The 23,181-nt window shown below is 44.2% G+C and overlaps 1 protein-coding gene across 2 annotated transcripts in view; it reads right to left on the bottom strand.

The window, feature by feature from the left end:
• Positions 1-23,181, bottom strand: part of TMEM266 (transmembrane protein 266) — a 129,126-nt gene that overhangs the window by 12,154 nt on the left and 93,791 nt on the right. For both annotated transcript variants that reach the window (XM_025208393.1, XM_006027223.2), the window contains exon 9: positions 11,050-11,236. In XM_025208393.1, the coding sequence (XP_025064178.1) occupies positions 11,050-11,236 (187 nt within the window). The remainder of the gene's footprint in view (positions 1-11,049; positions 11,237-23,181) is intronic.

Below are 23,181 nucleotides of genomic sequence, written 5' to 3'. Positions count from 1 at the left end.
CCCCTGGCTGCGCTCCTCGCCGCCAGTTACGCCTTCACTGGCGCTGGGGTCCCCATACCACTGGGGTACCTATAAGAATAATGCGCCCTCACTGGCGCTAGGGCACCCCACCTTCTCTGGGGTCCCTATGAGGCCTCCTCCAACCCCTACAGCCTCGCCCAAACCACCGGTGAAACAACAGAGCCAAACATAACCGTAAGCCTCCTGGCTATAACTTAAACACATGCCCTCTGGCTATAACCACATTGCTCCATATGACAGTGGTACTTGCTACTAGGCTCCTCTCCGCATCCTCACTCCCGGAGCTCCTAGCTGCTGGCAGAGTGGCAGAGACCCCTGGCCTCAGCCCTGGGCTTTATAAGGGCCAGGCCCTGCCTCCTACAGGCAGCTGGCTCCCCTTAGTTGCTCCGGCAAGCCGCAGCTGCGCTCGTTACCCTGGCAACCTTCAGCTGGGCTCGTTAGGCTCTGCCAGGGCTCTCCCCCTGGCAGTTTCTCCTCTCTAGGAGCAGGCACTGAGGTGCCCTGCGACAGTGCTGCAAACTTCAGAAAAATGCAGCAGCACTTCATGCTTCCCAGTGATTACCTCTATAGTTCAGTATTCACACCTACAAATTCTATATAACAATGGCTCACAAGGTTTTCTGGGAGGGACCTGGCATGACTCAGCTGAGGTCTGAGATAGACCAGCACTAGGATTTGGCTTCCACCACTGATGCTGCTATTTCATAGAAATCATAGAAAATCATAGAAAATTAGGGTTGGAAGGGGCCACAGGAGGGCATCTAGTTCAACCCCCTGCTCAAAGCAGGACCTGCCCCAATTAGACCATCTCAACCTAAGTTTTGTCTAGTCGGGTCTTAAAAACTTCCAAGGACGAAGATTCCACCATCTCTCTGGGTAACCTGTTCGAGTGTTTTACTAGCTTACTAGCGAGAAAGTTCTTCCTAATATCTTGCCTAAACTTCCTTTGCTGCAATTTGAGACCGTTGCTCCTTGTTCTGTCATGTGCCACCACTGAGAACAGTCTAGCTCCATCCTCTTTTGAACCCCCTTCAGGTAGTTGAGGTTGCTATTAAATCCCCTCTCAATCTTCCCTTTTCTAGACTTAAATAAACCCAGTCCCCTCAGCGTCTTTTCATAAGTCATGTCCCCCAGCCCCCTCACCATTTTTGTTGCCCTCTGCTGGACCCTTTCCAATTTGTCCACATCCTTTCTGTAGTGGGCAGCCCAAAACTGAACACAGTACTCCAGATGTGCCCTCATTAGTGCTGAATAGAGGGGAATAATCACTTCCCTTGACCTGCTGGCAACACAGCTACCAATGCAGCCCAGTATGATGTTAGCCTTCTTTGCAACAAGGGCACATTGTTAGCTCATATTCAGTTTACTGTCCACTGTAATCCCCAGGGCTTTTTCTACACGTTTTCAAAGATGATAGCCAGCGACTCTGCAATCACATCAGTAACTCTCTCAGCACCTTCAGGTGCATCACATCCAGCCCCATGGACTTGTACATGTCCAGCTTTTCTACATAGTCCCTAACCTGGTCTTTCACCACAGTTGGCTGCTCACCTTCTCCCCAAACTGTGCTGCCCAGTGCAGCAGTCTGGGAGCTGACCTTGCCTGTGAAGACTGAGGTGAAAGAGGCATTGAGTACTTCACCCTTTTCTGCATCATTTGTCACTAGGTTGCCTCCCCCATGCAGTAAGGGACCCACACTTTCCCTGATCCTTCTCTTGCTACCGACATACATGTAGAAACCCTTCTTGTTACCCTTCACATCCCTTGCTAGCTGCAGCTCCAATTGTGCTTTGGCTTTCCTGACTTCATCCCTGCGTGCCTGAGCAATACTCTTACACTCCTTCCTAGTTATTTGTCCAAGTTTCCTCTTCTTATAAGCTCCCTTTTTGTAATTTAGTTTACTGAAGAGTTCCCTGCTAAGCCAAGCTGGATGCCATACTTGCTAGTCTTTCTGTGCATCAGGATGGTTTGTTCCTGCACTCTCAAGAAGGCTTCTTTACAGTGCAGCTAGCTCTCCTGGACTCCTCTCCCCATCAGACTGGCTTCCCAGGGGATCCTGCCCATGAATTCCCTGAGCAAGTCAAAGTCTGCTTTTCTGAAGTCCAGGGTCCTTACTCTGCTGCTCACCATCCTTCCTTTCCTCAGGATCCTGAACTCAATCACCTTGTGATCACTGCCACCCAAGTTGCCATCCACTACTACATTCCCCACCAATGCATTCCTGTATGTGAGCAGCAGGTCAAGAAGAGCATGATCCCTAGTTGGCCAGTCCAGTACTTGCACCAGGAAGTTGTCCCCAACACTCTCCAAAAACTTCCTGGATTACCTGTGCACCACTGTATTGTCCTTGCAGCAGATGTCAGGGTGATCAGGAAACTTCCACTTGCTGTTTGAAGAAAGCCTCATCCACCACTCCCTCCTAGTCTGGTGGTCTGTAGCAGACACCCACCACAACACAACCCTTGTTGCTCTCCCCTCTAACCTTATCCCAGAGATTTTCAACAGGCCTATCTCCAGTTTTGTACTGGAGCTCTGAGCATCATATGGATCTTGGCAATAAAGTGCAACTCCTGCTCCTCTTCTCCCTTACCTGTCCTACCTGGACAGTTTGTATCCATCCATGACAGTGCTCCAGTCATGCGACCTCTGACCAAGTCTCTGTTATTCCGATCATGTCACAGTTTTGTGACTGTGCAAGGACTTCCAGGTCTTCCTGCTTGTTTCCCAGGCTCCATGCATTCATGTACAGGCACCTAAGGTAACTAGTCAATTGCCCTGATTTCTCAGGAAGTATGAGAGCACCTCTCCTTTGCACCCTCCTGCACCCTCTTCCTCCAGGTCTCCCGCTTCTCCACTTACCTCAGGACTTTGGTCTCTATCCCCTGGTGAACCTAGTTTAAAGCCCTCCTCACTAGGTTAGTGAGCCTGTCTGCGGAGATGCTCTTTCCTCTCCTTGTCAGGTGGATCCCATCTCTTCCCAGCAATCCTTCTTCTTAGATCATCCCATGGTTGAAGAAGTCAAAGCCCTGCTGGCAACACTACCTGTGCAGCCAGGTATTGATCTGCAGGATGTACCCACTGCTGCCTCGGCCCTTTCCCTTGACAGGAAAGATGAAAGAGAACACAACCTGAGCCCCAGACCCCTTCACCCTTGCACCCAGAGCCCTGTAGTCAATTTTGATCTGCTCAGGGTCTCCCTGGTGCCCACATGGATGAGCAGCATGGGGTAGCAGTGAGAGGGCTGGATGTGTCTCAGTAATCCCTCCATGACATCTTGGATCAGGGCTCCAGGTACTTCCCAAGACAACAGGTCAGGTTTCTCTCCGCTGTCCAGCATGGCATGGGTGAAGCTACCCCAACTGGGTGAAGCCCCCCTACCTCTGTAGGCTGGATTCAGGGCTACATGGGCCATAAATTGCTGATGCCCCAGGCCATAAGTTGTTGATGCCCTGCTATACAGAATGTGACCCACCTACCTCTGTTGCCTCTGGCTTTGTGTCCCAGGAAAGAAACAGCTTTCAGTCAGAACTTCAGCTGACAGAGCTCCACTTCTCCACAGGAGTTAGAAGCAGAGCATTTTTGGTGGAAATTCCTTGGCAGTTTCTAGGACAACTGTGCACTGAAGACCAGGATAAACTAGCCTTATAATTTTCAGAACATGGTGCAAGATTCATATCTTCACAGAAAAAAATGGGCTACAAGAGGCCTCATGAGGTCATCAAGTTCAACCCCTGCTTAAGGCAGGATCACCCCAGACAAGTGCTTATCTAACCTGAATTTAAAAGTTCCCAGTGATGGATTCCACAACCTCTCCAGATAATCTCTCCCAGTTCTTAACTACCTTCCTACTTAGAAATTACTTTCTAATACCCAGCATGTCAGAAATGCACATGAACTGGTACAGTCCTGTTTATTTCCAATGTACCTCTGGTGGTTCAGAACCTTTTAATTTCATCTATGCAAATTCCCTTTCCTCAAACTCTAGAACTGACCCCACCTCCAGGCTAATGTTGCTGTTATCAATTTATAATGAAAACATCTGCAGCCAGGAGATCATGTGAACACCCTTTCCTTGATATGCTATATTGGGCATCCTAAATGGGTTTCAGGATGACTTGAGTGGAATTTCATATTCTCTACCTCGCTGGCACTAGCAAGTTTCTCTTTCACACTAATGGCATGAAACACATGCACCGGTGGGACATGTTTGGGTAGCTGGGGTTCTCCAGGAGAAGACTCCTTTCTGCTTGCTTTGTGAAGATGATTCTCACATTAATGCCAGCTGGAGTTTTCCATTCAGATGAATTTTCAGTCTCTGCAGAGACTGGATGTATGTGTGAGAGCTTGGGAGGATCTGTTGCATCTGTATTGACAGAAATGTCAAGGTTGGTTGCCACAGGGGACCAGAGAAATGATTTACAGTAAAAAATATACCTGAGAGGTGGAGAGGTTGTTGGGTTGGAAAATCCTAAGACAAACAGCAGCTCCTCCTTAATAAGCAGATATTGGGGTAACAGAAAAAGCTCTAAAAGTGACTGACAGGCAAATGACTTTAAGCATGACTTTGTTCTTAGTTTTAGTAAATAAATCTGCAAGATAATTGTGTGTTTATTCAAAGTGTTAATTCAGTTTGCACTAAATGAGGTCAACGAAATCCTAAACTGTATTAATCAAGATGTTTCTAGAAGAGATAGGACAGTATTAATGTCATTGTACAAGGCACAGGCACAAGCTCATCTGAAATGCCACGTGCAATTCTGGTTCCTTATTCAAGAAAGATGAACACAGATGAAAACAGATGCAGACAAGGGCTGCTAGGATGACTGGGGGAATGGAGAAGCCAGCTACTAAGAGAATACTACACAGCTTGGTTTATTTAGCTTAGAAAATTGAGTCTGAGTGGAGGTAGGATTGTTGTTTATGAATATACCAGGGAGGTAAAACACCAGGAAGAGAAAAGGACTATTTAAGCTAAAGAAAATTTTTGGCACAAGAACAAGTATGTATAAACTGGCCATGAATAAATATAGGTTGGAAATTAGAGGGTTTCTAGCCATGAGGTTCTGGAACAGCCTTCCAATAGGAGTAGTGGGGGCAACCCCTTGGCCCCCACACTTGTTAAAGCCTGATAATTTAAGAAATGGATTATGTGACAGTGTCTGTGATAATAGTGGAACAGATACAATGACTCAGGAGGTACCTTCAAAGTTGTATGTTCCTTTCCCTGTCAAGTGCACACTTAACACCACAGCCACTGAATTAAAACAAGGCCCTTTAACTTCATACAATTAATTAAATGTGCACTGCTTCTGCAAACATAAAGGCTTTCATAGCTTTAACACACAGTTCAATAGTGTCCCTACTACAACAACATGTAGAATTTAGGGAAGTGCTTTTTTGAGGATTAAGTTCCATGACTCCAATCCACTCTTCTGAATGACTGCAGCATGTGGATTAACAAATCACTGCATGTCCTGGGTCACACACATACAAAGCAGTCAAGCTCTGTTTTTGTATGGATACAAGGAATTGGTCTAACAGCATTCTAGCATGCTAGCCCACTGCAATTCAGATATTATTTATTCTGACAGTCATCTAAAAAGTAGCTATTCTTTTCCTGCCATTTATTGTTCCTTATACACAGAACTCCCACTGATTACTGTGGGTGAGCACAAACACATGAGCACCAAAGTTAACTGGCTTTATTTGAAAGCCAGATCTGATCCATATAACTGAATGAATGCTACAAGGAGTGGTTAGTAAAATCCCTTACCTCATAATGGTTTAATTGTTTTTTTGCTCGGATGAGAATAATCCTAATGTAGACCCTTTGAAGCGCTCATTTGTTCATATCCACCAAACCCCATTTTCTTTGCTTGCTTTGATGAAGATGTGTATAAGAATAGGGACCAGTGGGTACAACAAGCTTTACTTTTCTCCAACCATGCTTATAAATTGCAGCACTATTATCTTTTTCCCAGAAGTAAAAACTTCATTGCCAACCTCATAAAAATGGAAATTTGGCTCAGAATATCTAAAATAACTTTCCTGCAATGGAAAGTAACAGAGCTGGGATTCTCTTTTTGCCCAAACGAATATAAGGGCTGTGTATTAATTTTAAACTATGTCAGTATTGTAGAATTTCAAAGATTGAAATGATATATGCAGGAAAATGTGGAATTTCCACCAGGGACTGTAATTCATATATTATGGGAGAGATTAAAGAATAATAAATTTTGGAAGGAAGTATTAATGGCTATATGGGGCATTGTGAACTTGGCATTCCCTGAAGTCTGGAACTTTGTATCTTAAGCTTTAAAAATGATTTGTGCAGGAGAATATCTAAGCAGAAAACAGTAGATGTTCTGACTGTGACCAGTTAGTTATATATTATATGAGTCATGAATTTAACAAAGAAGAAAGAAACTGACCTTTATAATGAATAGATAGAATAATTTTTGCTATTGCATCATCACTCTTTTTCTGAGCGAAAGACAGATGACAGAGAAACACAGTATATTTCTTTTATCATTAGGCAATGAATGACTGTACAACTCCTAAAAAGGACTTGACATATAGCAGTTTTCATGTTTAGCTCTTTCCAAATCAATCGATTGGATACCCTACTACTTACATGCTGAAGTCTACACTTTAATCTCTATATTCGTCTGCTTTAAAAATCACTTCGGTGGAATATTTTAAGTAAAATCTACATTTAAAGCACATTTAAAGAGGAAACGTTTCCTGCATCTCTTGGCCAAACTAGCTCAGAAAGCAGCCTGTGGTAGTTCACTTTCCAGTGACCTGACCTGATGGACACCAAAATATGCTACTAAAGCAACTGAGATGTTACTCAAAATCTTAGCATAAGACTGATTTGGCCATGGAGATCTCATAACCTTATCACCTTAAAGATGCAGGCTTTCCGGAACAAGCAAAAGTCAGATTGCCAGGGCTGTTCTGGAAAGCTTTCAAGTGCCCTTGGCTATGGTATAGACATAGCACTTCACTCTCCCACGCTTCCCCCAGCAATTAGCTCACTTTAGAAACAAAGAAAAGTAAGAAGCAGTTGTGCAGAGGTGAAAAAAAGAGTTGAAAGAGTGAGCTGAAAGATACCAAAGCTGTTAGCACATACAGTATTCTTCAGGTGTAGGTATATACTGCATTTCTTTGCGGAAGTCTGGGTCCCAAAGGTGCCATGTGTGCCACGTGATGCAGGGGTTACCTGACTTCTTTTATTGAATGCTGTAGTAAATGGTTGCACAAAATCCAGTGTAAATACCAAAGTGCAAGCTAGAGCTGCCCCTGGGGAGCTTTGTGCAAAAGTCTGAATGCTTTTTTATGCTGTAACCCTTCATGGTAAAGCAGTTCATACTGAATGTTTCCATTGTTTCTTACGGACAGGAGAAGTAAGATTAGCTTGGGAAGAAATGTCCCATTTTCTCATGTGTTATGTTCTTCAGCCAAGTAAGCCCCTAGGTTTGGCAGAATCCAGGGCCCTCCAAACCTGTGAAGTTCTTGACCTGGGGCTGATAAAACGGGGTCAGCACAGTAGCATGCTAGCCACACTATCCCATTCTCTATACATTTTTCATAGCTCCCAGTTGTTCTGATATGAACCAAACACGTTAGTCTGATCAAAAGTGATTCTGACAAGCCAGGGTTTTTAATAAAGGACAGATCTGGGTGTAGGCATAGGTAAAATGATTCCTAAGACCATTTAACACACAGGATATTTTGCAGCATACAGTCCTTGTGCCAAAGTAAAATGATATAGAACAACACCACAGGCATTCAGCTCCAGACCAAGTAAGGGCTGCAGAAGGCCTTGCATATAGCAGAGCCACTGTTTTGGGGCATAAGGGGTAAGGATGTAAAGAATACACCTAAGAGTGTCTCTGGTTCTGCAGAGTTATACATCAGGAAGGCTTTTCCTCCCCTAGAATGCAGGGAGGTCTGCCAGGAGCAGAGTAGAGGAGCAAGTGAATTTACCCGCCTCCCTTGCCCTCTCAATGCTGGAAGAATGAGACGTGCTAGGCACAGAAGAACTGCCCTTTCTTTCTCCCCTGAAACTACATTCAGGTTTTGCTGAGATGCATTCAATTGAAAGCAACCACTGCGCAATTCAGGACAATTCTGGCACTCTGCCACAATAATAACTGATCAGACTATCACGGTAGCAGCATATTTTGTGCTAGGAATGCTTCAGACCTACTGGAACAGCTGCAGAGAGTGAGGTTGGGAGGAGATAGGGAGATAAGGTTGGCTGAGCTAATACACGGTCCCAATGGTCTATCTCCTTCCCCTAGGATAACAGCCTTCTCCTAATGCCAATTAATATAGCCAGTTCTGGAGCTGACACGATATCAATCTGAACAGCAACATTAATGTTTCAGGACTCAAATACTGATGATGATGATGAAACATGAGGGGGGAATTAGTTCATAACCTGCATTAGTTCATAGTTTGTATTTACCTCTTTCCGTTAAATATAAGCCAGGAAATAAAACATGTAAAAACTGCATTAAATTCATGTTCTTTGGCTTGCAAAGTCATGTACTTGAAAGTTTTGAAATGCCAGATTTATGGTTTGTACATGCAATCTTAATTTGGATCCCTTGTACATATATGTATTATGATAGTCTTCAATGACATAATCACATGCTATTTGTCCCAAAAGGACCCCTGCCTAATTCAATGCAGAGGACAATCTTAAAATTGGTGCTTCCACATTAGGGTGCAAAGTCAAGAATTGAACATAACGGTAAGTCAGATTTTTGTTTGCAGATAATATTCATATAATTTGTAACAACACTTTTCTTTACACTGGAGTTAAATTAATTTTAGATTCCTAATTAGAATCTAACATAGCACTATGTTATCCAAGAATAGAACACGAAAAATAGCAATTATTTTTATCATCAGCTAATGTGTATTTTCATGGCTTCAGTGACAAGGAATCTGTAAGCAACTGTGTAATCTAACTGATTTCAGAAATGAATTCTTTCAGTTATGTGCCTACCATGCTGCATGCATAACCAGTATTTTATAAGGAAACATAAATAATGGGTGCTTGTGGTAGCCTGAAAGTTAGAATTTATGTAGCTGAAGATTTTTTAAGATGAATGTCAGAAGCATGATAATTTTGGCAAACCTACTTATAAAGTGCACAACTCTGTTCAGTTCCAAATGTAACCAACCCTCAAGAAACACATGCATAAGTTATGATATATTCACCTGGGCAAACCTCTGAAATTGCACCTCTGAAAAGGGTGGAAATGCATTTTATGGGCTATCAACCTTCTGCTTCCTGTTTTCAAACTACAAAGTTTGAAAGCTGAAATACTTAACAGGTAAACTGTGATCAGACTTGTAAATTAGTAAATAAATAAATAAATAAAGCTGGTATTTCTAACTTGTTCCACTGTTACTAGTTCATATTTACCAGAGAAAAGAGAATTGTTTGAAAAATATTGGAACCTTCTTTCTTCCTAGAATTCTGTGGAATTTGACTGAAAGTAGGGTGCCAGGTGATGCTCAACTTTAGGGGTCAGCAACCTGTTCAGGCTGCAGGCTAGACTGACCCAGTTCAGGTCAGAGGTGGACCTAGCTACAGCTGCCACTGCTTTTCCCAGCACCCACCTGGGGACAGTGTCGGCAGCTGGCAGTTTTCCCTGTGGTGGCAGGGGGCTTTCCCCTGCCACCACAGACATGAACACTGGCTGCAGACACACTTCCCATGCTGCTACAGGGAAAAGCAGCGGTGGCAGCTGGGTCCTAAAGCCCACTTACCCACCGTGGACCCATCCACCTCTGACCCAAACTGGGTCAATCTAACTGCAGAAGCCCCACATCTGTGGGATGGATCAAATGGCTTGTGGGCTGAATCTTGCCTGCAGGCCACTGGTTGCTGCCCCTGCTCTACTTCAGAGATCGGTATTGCCATTCTCTGGGTGCCTATAGACATACGAGGAGGCTGTATTTACAGCACCTCAGAGTAGACTCAGTTAATTGAGTCTGCTAGAGCATGCTAATTAGTGCTCTTCAGCAGCTTCCACATCTCATGCATCAGCATCTCTGGCTTTAAATGGCAGCAGGGGCACTTTAACTAGAGCTCGTTCAATAAGCTTTAGTGAAAGCACAAGACCCTGCAGGCACTTTAATTAGAGCAGCTTAATCACCACCACCCTCCTTACCCCTGGAGCATGTGTAAAAAAGTCCTCTCTGCTAAAGTCTGATCACCATCCCACTCAGATCACCATACAGCAATGCCAGAGCAAGTCTAAAAAGTACATGGAAGAAGGCTAGGGAGTGGAACTGGCCTTCCCTTCCCTCCAAACACCTCCAATGTGTGACCACACTTAAAACTGAATTAATTATTGGCATTATAGGTAAAATTAATCCCTAATGTAAATTCAGTGACATGAATTAGATTTACCTTGCACACAAATCTGGCCCAACAGAATTAATTTGTTAATACTGAAATCGTAATAAAGAATGCTTTACTGTCATTAATGCTGGTTGAGTTCTGAACTACCAGGTTGCTACAGGTTGCTACACATCACACATCTGCTACCAGCTGGTAGCAGATGTGAGGTATGACATCAGTCCCAAACTGCCTTAGATGCTCTAAATCACAAATATGCAGAGGCCCCCAAGTCTGACAAAGTTTTTCTACTTTCTTCCTGATTTCCATGCTTTTATCACCAAGTGAATAATCTTTGCCAGTTCTGACTTGGCTGCTGCACTTCAGTGCTTGATGGATGTAATAATCAGAATGCTGGAGAAGGTACATCACAGTCATTTTCGTCCATGGACATTTTATTGGCTCTGGCTGGAATTTGTTCATAAACAGAACATCATCTGCCACTCTGAAGCAGACGTAGCTTTCTTGCAATAATGGGAAAATGCAGTCCTCAGGGAAAGTAATCAATTCACTTTTAAAGGGAAAATTATTCAGCAAATTCAATAACTCCACGTAAGAAAGCAGCAGTACTAGCTGGTAGACAGCGTGTAGACAGGACTCACCTCGCGCAGGCCGTAACTCAGTGATGTTCTCTGTGGCTTCATCATCCGAGTCCCCAGTTGCCACTACCTTATATCTATTGCTGCTCTGCTGGTTCAGCATGTGGGGGACTTGCAGTGCAGCCTCTCTCTCAGCAGCCAGATCCAGATCTTGCTGAGCGAGGTGGGCCCTCAACTGCCTAATTTCAAACTGGAGGGGAAAGAGAAAATACACAACATAAAACAATGTGGTACAAAAAAAAGCCACCTGAAAATCATTATTTACAGGAGACTTGGCATACTGTCCAGTTTGCTGTTTTGAGGCCTGCATTTACAGCAAATTCTGTTCTTGATACACAGCCAGAATAAAGTGGGGCTTGACCTGAGGGAGTCCACGGAGCTGGAGTTTCCTTCTCAGACGCCCAGTAGTGGTAGCACTCCTGCTCTCCCCACCCACTGCCTGGTGGAGGGGGAAGTCTTACCAGCTGATTCCCCCCAAATATATCTTTTTGAGAAATGTGGAAACAGCCCCTGCATAGGTTTGCCATTAATTGGGACCTCTTTCCTCAAACCCAGAAAGGGCCCTCTAGAGCTGCAGGGAAAGGTGCAGATTTTACCTCATTGTTATTATTTTTAACATGTCAGGGTAGACAGCACTGTGTATAATGATAGGGACAATGATCAAAAGGAGAAGGACAGAAAGCAGCAATCTCACAGGCAGACTGTATTTCACCACGATTGACAGCCACACTCCCTCTGTGAGGAGAGATTAATGTTTCTCTCAGCAGGGACAGGAAAGGGCCTGGACATTTTCTGCTCAGCTACAAGGATTCACCTAATCTTCTTCCCATGTTATAAACCCCACATGTAAGCTGCCATGCTTCTGAGGGAGAGCTGCATTGGGTCCCTCCCTCTTATGAGACTGAGATCTAAGGAACCGCTCGCTCCAGAGAAATCAAATTACAGGTATAGTGAGTGGGGAAAGAAAATGAGTGAAATAGGAGGTTAAAGCATTTGAAATGCAATGTTGTGCCTCCTTTAACCAAAGGCCTGTAAAAACACCACGCAGCAGAGGAGACGTGTTACCAAGCCTATACTGTAATGCACCTGTCACTGCACATTTGCTGCTGAAGGGAAATTAGCACCTTAATGCTTAAAAACTTATGTGAAAGGGCACATTAGCTAACGGAATATGGCTCCTGCCTTCACCACTGAGATGCTGACTCAAATCCACTGCGCTGTCAAGAGTATAAAATGTGGGCTGGTCTAGTTCATTCCATGTTAGGCAGCACTTGGCTCATTTCATGTGGTACACTTCACTGAGTCCTCTGTTTAAAGCTACCACTTAGGATTCAGCATGACTGTCTAAAATCTGCAATGATTCAGTGGTTCACAATATGAGCCCATACTGTGAACCAGTGGCTCACATCTGTTTGGCTAAGGCACACATCTGTGTGGTGAGTCTGTCTATGCCGTTTGACTCCAGCACAGGTACTGACAGTGGAGGTTTCTTAAGCTACCTAACACCCAAGACAGAAGTAGACTGGGCCCAATAAATTCTTCCACAATAGCACCCTAATTTCAACAGCCAGGTTGTGACACTGACTTTCCATTAACTCCAGTATCAATCAGTAATGTAGAGCTGGGAACTTTCACATTTCACTGGCTACTCACTGTATTTTATTTCCCTGTTTTCCTTGCACTATAATGGGCAGAGATGATAGGGAATTTCAGCTTTCAATTTTGAATCTTTATGAGAGCACATACTGAAAACAAAACAGAAAAATCTTATGATTCCCTCTTTAACAAATATCACACAGAAATCTGAAGTGAGGAACAACTTATAGAGGAAGTTTTCAAAAGTTTAAAAAACCACTCAGGTATCCAATTCCAACTGAAAGTGAATATGGCTTAGGCAACTGATGGCCTTTTGGTCTTAGGAAAGTCTCTACCTGTATAGAGCATCTGAAAACAAAAAAGCATTACAAGATCTGCACCTAAAAGCTGAAGACAAGGTGTTCTTTTCCATTATGGATTGTAAAAAGTAACATAGTTTTGATTTGTGGTGTTTTAAAAAGCAAATGGCTGATACTATTAACAAGTAAACAAAATAAAATTACATTGCCACATTGCAGTTCTATAGCACAATAAATACAGAGCCTCTTACAAGCATTGGTTAAATTGTGCAACACCCATCACATAGGAAAAAACCATCTCCATTTTACTGACGGGGAAACAGGCAAAGCGCATAGAGCCAATGTTACACAAAAGCTATATGGCAGAAATGGGCATAAGACACCAGGTCTCCTGACTTACGCTTCTGTATGCTCATCACTAGGCAACTGCAGTTCCTCAAAACAAATCATGATAAAACAAAGTGAAAAAATAAACGTGAAGAATAAACTATAACAAATAAATATATATTAAAAAAAATCAAAGATGAATATTCTGACTGGTGGGTGAAACTGGATCACAGAGTGAACAACAGAATAACTCAGGTGAGCCGTATACTACTTCCTGTAAAGTAAAACAACAGAATGGCTTTACTGCCATCTTATGTTCAAAGGACAAAACTACACACATGCACGTTGCCAATCCTGCAGAGGACATATCTGCAAATGCCAAAGAACTGAAGACCTAGTTTTACTTGCTCCTGAAATCTACACTTGATGTCTCAGGCAGTATGGAAAGTTTGACTTTTCTATTGACCAAGCAGGAAAAGCATATGCATACCTGATTCCCTTTAGCAATCATATGTGAATGCCTTTACTGATCTCTGAAAATATGATCCTCATGTCTGTCCTATTTCTACCCTTGCCCCTTTGTTGGTTCAGTTGGATTAAAGATCAAATGTAGACTATTAGAGGGGGAGTTAAAGGGAAAAAAGGGTCATATCCTGAGCTGGTATATATCAGCAGTTCCACTGGCTTCAATAGTGCATATGTATTGTACAATAGTACACAAAGGTGTATAAGAAGTTAGATATATATACTGATGACTCCTATACTTGACTGAAACCCACGCAGCAAAATAAATGATTATGCAGATGATCTCTCCCCCTTTGGAAACAAGGGTCACCTTCTAGAATTCACTTCACCATTGGTCTGAACCTTGGACAGTCATATCCAACAGTGGAAAGCAAGAGTAAAATACTACCCTGTGGATGCATCTACATGAGATGTTTACTGCAGAGTGGCCTAATTAGTTCTACAGCAAAGTCTCTGTGTTTGGAGGTGTAGTCCTACTGGACTGCAGTAAGCTAATAAATGCTGCCATAGGCTATTATTTGTAAATATACGTACCCTCCTGCAGTGGTGCTCTTTAGCGTAAAGCAACGCATGCACAGATGCTGATGGGACTGGCTGGGGCAGGTGCTTAAGTGTGGGGGCTGAATGCTGGCTGGCCCCACTCTGGAGCACCTTTGTGCCCTAACCAGCCTCTCCGCATCATGCTGAGCTGGGTTGGAGCAGCCTTGGGCTGACAGGCTGACCTCCTGGACTCCCTGCCACCTGGGGCTTCTCCGACCCGGCTCAACATACTGCACTCCCAGGCGCACATGTAAACATGGCGCCTGGGAGCAACAAACTCTGGCACAATGTGTGCCAGAGTTTATTGAATCACATTAATTTCACATGTAGACACACCCTCTATGTATGACGGCTTTTCTACTGCTGAAGATGAGTCCAGTGTCTTGTATCAATGGTCCACATAACACTCGGGCTATATTATTGGTGTAAAGTAACTATACAGTTTGGTCCAACAGTGAAAGTTGACTACCATCATTATAATAAATATGTATTTTTTAGAACACAAATCTCATTTTGTAGTTTAGCTGGCATGGAAAAGGAGACTGGGGAGGAAATCATTACTTCCTGCTATTATTAACAAGTACACTTATTAAAATATTCAGTGAAAAATGAAGGGTTAGACATGTTACCTTCTAAGCCTGTGAAACCTCAATTGGCATTTACTCAAGTGATTAGCATAATAAATTTGATGTAATGAATGTTAAAGTTTAAATGTGTGTTATGCTCAAAATATGACAGTTGTATACAGAAATAATACCGTCTGCTTTAACAAAAGAGATTTATCTAGTATAAGCAAGCCAATAAAAATAAGAGTCATTTATTTTGACTTGTCAACACGCTCTCCAGTGGACCCAGAAGTAGACCAGAAGTGCTTCTGGTCCACTTCTGAGTCTGCTGCCAGGCACGCTGGAGACCACCCCGTGCTCCTGTGGGACACTCAATCCGCCTCACCATCTCAGCATTCATGAGCTGCCTGGTACCTTGGGGTATGTAGAAAAAAACATTTAAAGCTGTGTCTATATCCAAATCGCCAAATCTTTCTGAATCTCTCCAAATTGATTTGGAGGGTTCCGATTCGATTCGGACAGATTAAAGGGTCTCCTGATTCAATTTGGATTTTCATTCACCAAATCGGGCCAAATCTCCACTGAATTGAATTAGGGACTGAAGCTTTGCACAGCCCTAATGGAAACACAAAGAGGACAAATGTAGACAAGTCCCTTGAACTCTCTAAAGGGGTGTCTGTTGATAAGTCTTGGCTCTGGACTGGGAAACTTGGAACTAATAAATGGGCCCTCTGTAGGATGTGGGCTTGTTTAGAAGGCAAAGACAGGAATACACCAACTGAGTATTTGAAGGGAGTTTTGTTTTCTGCCTTGGAGGAATGGAAGAGATGAGCAGACTGTTGAACACTGATCCATCTGTACTTCAGTGAAGTTTTTTTTACCAGGACATCCATGATGTGGTTCCCATCACAAGAACTTACACCCTAAGAAAAGTCTCCACTAAAAAAATTCCATGTTCCAATTATTACTGAAAAGTACCTGGTAGATTACAATTCTTTCTTGGCCTGGCAGAATCTGCTTTGTTGGAACCTGGTCTAAGAATCAGCACCTGCAGGATCGTTCTTTTTTTTTTTTAACTGTATCTCTGGAGCTTTCATACAGCTTCTAATTCTATGTCTCTGGAAACAGAAAAAAGGGAGAACTATACTAAAATTAACATTTTGTGTAGAAAATATTAACTTTGCCTCACCTTTATACTGAATTTATGTATCATAGTTTTTAGGGGTTGGAAAGGAATTTACAGATCATTGGGTCCAGACCCCCTAATTGTAGCAACTTATCCTGAGGTGTAAATGTTATATCTATAAGTGACAATACTTTTGTACTGAAGAAAAGGGATTACTGGTCATTTTCAGAGAAGCATCTTCTCTGTCTTTTTTTATTTATCCTTTTTTTTGTACAAAACTGAGAGCAGCATTTCTGACCATCTGAGACTATTGCACGGAATAATGATCTCATTGGCTGTGCGCATTCTAAGACAGAACATTAAGCACTGTCTTAAAGCTTTAATTTTTAAAGTCTGTGTTTTGGTCGGTAGCTATATTTGAGAGGAATTACCTATATTTGAGAGAAACTGCCTCTACATTTTGATTGGCTTTTGAAACTTCAATCCTTTTATTATAGTTGAACAAAAGGGAATCATAACCAAGTTGTCAGTTTTGGAGGTAAAGCTCATGACTACTTTGTTGGGGAATTTAAAATATCTTATTCTTTGTTAAATTAGTTGTGTATCATGGGGTAACACTCACTTAGTAACAGATTGCTAGGAAATAAAAGGCCATGAATTATGGTGTATTACACTGCATATCGCTACATAACACAATGCCTATAAATAGAGAAAATGACAGAGACCAATATGGAATTCTAAGAAACATCTACATTTATATGACATACATGGGACTGAGAAGGTTTCAGACTGGATATAAGGAAAAACTTCTTCACAGTTCATGTGACCAGACTCTGGAAGAGACTCCCAGCAGGACTGGGGCAGGCACCTACCCTGGAGATCTTCAAAAAAAGACTGGGCGTACACCTTGCTATTTGACCCCAGCAGTCTTTCCTGCCCAGAGCAGGGGGGCTGGACCCAATGATATCACAAGGTCCCTTCCATGTCCTAAACTTCTGTGAATCTGCTCACAGATTTATAAAAAGCGCCACTTATCTTCTCTCATGTTTTATAACAGTGACAACCTTTCTGGCAAGCATGCCACAGATTAAGCCCTGTGACCTCCTAGAGTGCCATTCTGATTCCCTTCCTCCGCCCAATCTGTTGCTCTGCTTTCTGCTCCACGTCCCGTGCTCCCTGCACAATCTGCTGTTCTGATTTCTGCTCCCTGTCATATCTGCTGCTGTGCTGCCTGTCCCCCACCTCTCTGCCATGGGCCACATACCATGCACAAAGGCTGCCCATGCCACTTGTGGCATGCATGCCGCAGGTTGGCTATCTTTGTTTTACAATACGCATATAAGAATCAAGAAGGGAGCACTGTGGTGAATCATAGACTGCTTCTCTTTAAATGTCCAGCAACAGAATATAATTGACATAGCCTCAGAGATAGATCAATGAACACTTTAGCCAGAAACTTGCTCTTGTCTAATGCAGTAGCAATAATTTTGCTCAATTCTATTAGTGCTGTCTGCACAGAATGCCCTGCCCTAAAACTCATCTGCCACTGGGACACAATCCAATGTTTATGTCCATTAGTTTGGCCATTGTTGGTAACAATAAAAATCAGGAGACAGTTGCAAACTAATGATTTATGGGCAGAATGAAACACAGGATGACCTTGGCTGCCTTCCATTCACTAGGAAAATGACTGGTAGTTAGAAATAAATTACAATTATTGCAAAAGGATAACATAAGTTATTTCTTTGATAGGTAATTTTACCAGCTAAATAGCCCTGCCATTAAACTAGCAGCTGTTTTACAAATTACAGACCAAGTTAAAAAGAAAAAAATCTAAGCTTCCCTAGTTATGCTTTTGTGAATGATGAAAAACCCAGTGCTATGTGTGTTGACAGAAAAGGACCATTTCTGTATATGTAGCTTTTTTCGATCATAGTCAGCTGCAGATTCTTCAGCAGAAAGTTAAACAAGAAAGTTCATAAACTGATCTGTTACTGGAACTGATAACTTGTTGGAATTTCCCTCACAGCTAATTCCAAAGTTACAGCTAAATGCTTCTTGACTGGAACTTCCACCATTAACAAAATCTCTGGAGTTTTGTCATTTTTTACTTTAAATCCGACAAGTAAAACTCTATCACCCACAATTTAGTGCTCTTCAGATTCTTTACTACAAAGTTACAATGGGACTAGTATAACCTTTTATACATTTGTGGACTTCAATGTTTGCAATGCTTTGTGAAATATCAGAGTTGTGTCTGTTTGTCCTCAATTGCTTTATCTTATACATCTTCTTTAGTCTGTGGGGAATAATATAATGACCAGAAATTCAAACAATTTCAGTAAGGTACTAGAAAGGTCAAAATAACAATGCATGCTACTATAATTCCTAAAATATATTTTGACCCCAAATGCATGGCCAGCCAGAAATAAATATTTGCAAAGTGCAGAGCTCCCATGTCACTCAAGAGTGGAAATGTACTATATGGCTGTGATATCTGATCATCAGCCAAGAAAGCACATTATCATAAACAGAAGAAATGCAAATAAAAAAGAAAGTAAAAAATAACTTGCATCTTTTCTGTTTGGAATGTTTTAGAAACCTAACTTCACTGATACATCTGCTGAATGCTATGTTGTACCACTATAACAAAAAGAAAGTTATATATGCATTTGTCATGTTGCCTGCAAAACATAAAATAATGTGAACTGTTCATTTAACTTTCTTTAAAATAGAAATGTCACCTTTATTCAATCACCATAATTCATTATAGGGCAGGGTGCTCATTGGGCTCCTATACACGTGCTCCAGGGTGGGAGGGTCGTTTTAATTACAGCAGCTCTTGGGATCCATTCTAATTAAAACACCCTCAGTGTCTCATGTATTCAGCATCCCACATGTCAAAATGGTGGTGGGGCACTTTACCTAAAGCTCATTGAATGTTAAAGCAGATGGGTCTATGATGCCACATACCGCACATCCCCGCCCATCTGGACGTGGTCTTCCTGAGATCATTATTTCATTTATCCTCGCAATTCAGTGGTCGTTCCCCATCTAATTTGCTGCATGTTAGTCAAACTCTGCTCTGAAGAGACTTCTTCATTTCCTCACTGGCTTCTCTACGGTGCTCTCTCCTACAGTACCTGACTGCCTCACCATATTAATTTACTTTCCCAACACCCATATGATTGATGGGATGGTATTATTTCCATATTATGGATGATAAAGTAAAGCACAGAGATTAAGGTAATTGGGATAAAAATTAAAGTAAAATTATCCATTAATTTGGAATGTTGAGTTGAGACACAAAGGACCTAATTTTTCTGTATATGTTCATTACACAAGTACTAGCTGGTTATCGTCTGTGTGGACCGGCACTTGGGGAGATGAGGCACTTTGCCAGTATTTCAGCTATACAGACTGAGAGGAGAAGAACAGTGATGCCAAAGAGTCATAGGATCCATTCCAGGCTCTGGAGCAGACTGTGCTCCTGTGGGCTCCAATCTGTCTGCCTGTTCTGCCAAAGCCTCTTTCCCACCACTAGCTCTTCATCCTATTTCCATTCTTATCCAGTTTCCCATCTTCAGCTTTCTCACCCCCACATCCCTGCTCAGTTAGCCCCAGTCTCCAAGCACCCTCAATGAGTATCAAATCAGTTTATCCTTTTTCACCTCCTTCCTTTCATCATACTGGCGTTCCCTCATGCTCCTTGTTCAGCCTGACCCCATCCCCCTCCTGGCTCCCTGTCCATTACCTAACTCTATCATTCTCCTCCCTGGCTCCTAATCTTTGCCTCATGAGTATCATTTTCTTTCCAGTCCAACTCTCAGTCCCATTCTCTAGCTCCCTTGCCAGTCTCCAGTTCCAACCTCCCACCTCATCCTTCAAGCTCCTTGTTGTGATCTTCTCCCTTTGCTGTCTCTTCAGGATTATCTCTTGTCCCCTCCGAATTTGAATCAGGCAGCTTCCTGTTTTTCCTCCTTGGGCATCAACAGGGAGGGCTCCAAAACCACAGGATGCTATCCTTCCCCTTAATTCTGGTGCTCTGACCCAGCCCATGACAAGCCAGAGCTACAAATGCCTAGAACATCTCCCTGGGCCCTAGATTGGAGTTTGGTCCTTATGGATAGATTCTGTTGGGAACTGTCTTGCAAAGCCCTAGAACAGGGGTCGGCATCCCCCAGCCATTTTCCTCAGCATGCGTTGTGGCCAGGGCGGGGAAGTAACAGCTGTCTGCAGCCTCCTGGCTGCAGCTGGCCCTGGCTCTGGGTAGCTGCTGCCAGTTGGGAGCCCAGGATGCTTCCAGCAGGTCGCTAGGGGGCTGCAAGCCCTGCTGGGAGCAGCCTGGGCACCATGGCTAGCAGCAGCTAACCCAGAGCCAGGGTCAGCTGCAGCTGGGAGGCTATAAACAGCTGCTGCCTCCCCGCTCTGACCCCAACAGGCGCAGTGCCGGCACCCGCTGCCTTCCTGGAGCCTGGGGCCAGGAGACAGGGGGGCCAGGGCTGGGTTGGGAGGGCAGCAGCTGTTTGTAGCCTCCTGGCTGCAGCTGGCCAAGGCTACAAACAGCTGCTGCTCTTCCACTGAGCCACTGAGTCCGGGCTCCTCCCAGCAGCGGGCTGGGAGGATGGAAGCCTTGCTGCAAGCAGCCTGGGCTCCATGGCTATCAGCAACTACCCAGAACCCGGGCCGGCTGCAAACAGCTGCTGCCTCCCTGCCCTGGCCCCAGCTCCAGCTGCCTCCCAGCCCCAGATCTGGCTTGCAGCAGCAGGCAGTTTCCCTGTGTGGCCCCTCTGTGTGCTGCTGCTCCGGGTTGCACACACTGTGCTCTGGAGGGCCCAGGGGAGGGCAGCAGGGTCAGAAGCACAGCGTGTGCAACCCAGAGCGGCAGCACACAGAGGGGCCACACAGGGAAGCTGCCTGCTGCTGCAAGCTCTGCGATGCCTGGGTCATACTTCCCCTGTGTGCACAGGAGCAGCGTGGGCAACACTCAGGGTTGTGCCCCTTGCTGCTGCCCCCACCTGCAGGGGAATTGTGGCCAGGACAGTGGGGAGGTCAGAGCGGCAGGCAGTTTTCTGCACCCTGGCTGTGCTCTGCTGCGCTGGGTTTCACACGCTGCTCTGCAGAAGTGGTGGCGAGGGCAGCACAGCGGGGAGCATTGCTAGTATCTGCTGCCTCCCTGGAGCCCAGGGCTGGGTCTGGGAGGCAACTGGGGCCAGGGCTGGGGCCGGGGCCAGGAGGCAGCAGCTGTTTGCAGCTGGCCCAGGTTCTGGGTAGCTCCTGATAGCCACAGAGCCTGGGCTGAGGGGCAGAGGCTTTGGGTGGGGGGCAAGGGGCAACAAGGCTGCGGGGCAAGGGCTTTGGGTGAGGGTCAAGGGGCAGCAGGGCTGGGGGGCTGGGGGAGGCATCCTGCCATGTACCCCCTGCCCTTGTTTCGTTTTTTCGGCATGCCGACACTCCGGCACCTTCCAAGGTAGGCATTGTGTTTTTTTCAGCACTCTAGCCAAAAAACATTGCCTACCCCTCTGCTTGCTACAAGCAAACTGATTTTTCATAGGTTAACAACTAACCAAATGTTGGCTGTCCCAGATACAAAGGCCACTTCCCTGCCAATTTTCAAGTCACTTCACTTAAGCATGAGATTAGTAGAGCCTCTCAATGAAACAGTCATCACTATTTTTAAATGCAAGCAAAACAATATACTCTTCCCTAACCTTGTTCTCAGAAATAACTGAATCATCTTGGCTAAAATTCTCAGAAGCAAAAAAAATGGAGCCTGAGGAAGACAAACTGGCATGGAAAAAATGGTTTGTGTTTCTCAAAGTCATAAGAAATGCAAATAAAACACCTTTTTAAAGAGGATCATAGAATCAAAGAAAATTAGGGTTGGAAGGGACTTCAGGAGGTCACCTAGTCCAACCCCTTGCTCAAAACAGGACCATCTCTAACTATATCATCCCAACCAAGGCTTTGTCAACCCAGGAAGTGTTGGGCAACCTTTATGAAAGGTGGTGCCTTTAACCCTGCCAATAATTTGCAAATTAATGTAAATCAGAAGTTTGCTCTCACAAAATATAAAACTGCAGGAGTCTTCAATGTTGGAAATATTTTCATCTCTCTTCCAGACTCTTCAGGCTAAATCTGAGCTCTTAACTCAAGTAAAACTCTCAGTGCAGCCACCAATGCTGCTTGAATGTGAAATTCAATATTGAACCATATACCACACAAAAAACTCACTTCTATGGAACAAACCCTCACCTGCTGTGAATTGTCATTCCTGTTTTATTTCAATATCAGATTTGAAACTGTCTTATATTCTCTATGGGTAAGATTATACATTACAAATAGATTATGTTAAGAACACTGAAAACTTGAATCACACATTAAGGCTCATTAACATTGCTAAAATACAATTTAGGGATTTTAAAATTATGCCACTTTGAGTACAGATTATCTTTGATCTGTGTTGCCCAGCCCGGGTTAAGTTAACTTCTGGGTGTTTAGCTGAGTTTAAGCCACCAATTGGCAGTCCTCCAGTATCCCAGAAGGTATTGCTTTCAGGTAGAATAGCTATCATCCAGGACTATGGCCATGGACTGTTAGCTGGGAACAGCCAGGCATCAGGTGGGTGGGGATGGGGTGAGTCGGGGGGAGAGGGAAAAGGGGTGAAGAAGGTAGGGAAGCCAAGGAGCAGGGGGAAGAAGGAGGGGATGGGGGGAAGGACAGAGTGGGTGGGTGGGGAGCTGCTAGCTTGCTGTCCCCTCTGCCCCCCAAATTGCCCTGACTCCCAAATCATCCCCTCCACCCCCAGATCACTCCCCTGCCACGCCAGTTGCCTCCTCTGCCTCTACACCCCCAGATCACTGCCCTAGCACCTCGACCAGCCTAAGAGTGGTGGTGCTGGTGTGGAGCCTGTTGGAGGCTGGATCCAGGTGTGGGGGCAACGTGGGCTGCAGGGAGCCCAGGAGCAGGCAGGAAGGGGGACTCCGCTGCTGTTGTTGCCGACACTGCTCTTGGGCTGATTGGCATAGCAGGGCAGTGATTTGATGATGGAGGGACCAATCAGGGGGTGGGGGGCTACCTGGGACTGGAAGGGCCAATTGCAGAGTGGAGGAGGGATCCAGAGGCTGGGGGGGGGGGGGGGCAGGGGGGTGGTGAA

The sequence above is a fragment of the Alligator sinensis genome, unplaced genomic scaffold, assembly GCF_000455745.1.
Source record: "Alligator sinensis unplaced genomic scaffold, ASM45574v1 scaffold954_1, whole genome shotgun sequence".
NCBI lineage: Eukaryota > Metazoa > Chordata > Crocodylia > Alligatoridae > Alligator > Alligator sinensis.
The sequence above is the reverse complement of the archived record's forward strand: the minus strand, read 5'-3'. Positions and strand labels throughout refer to the sequence as shown.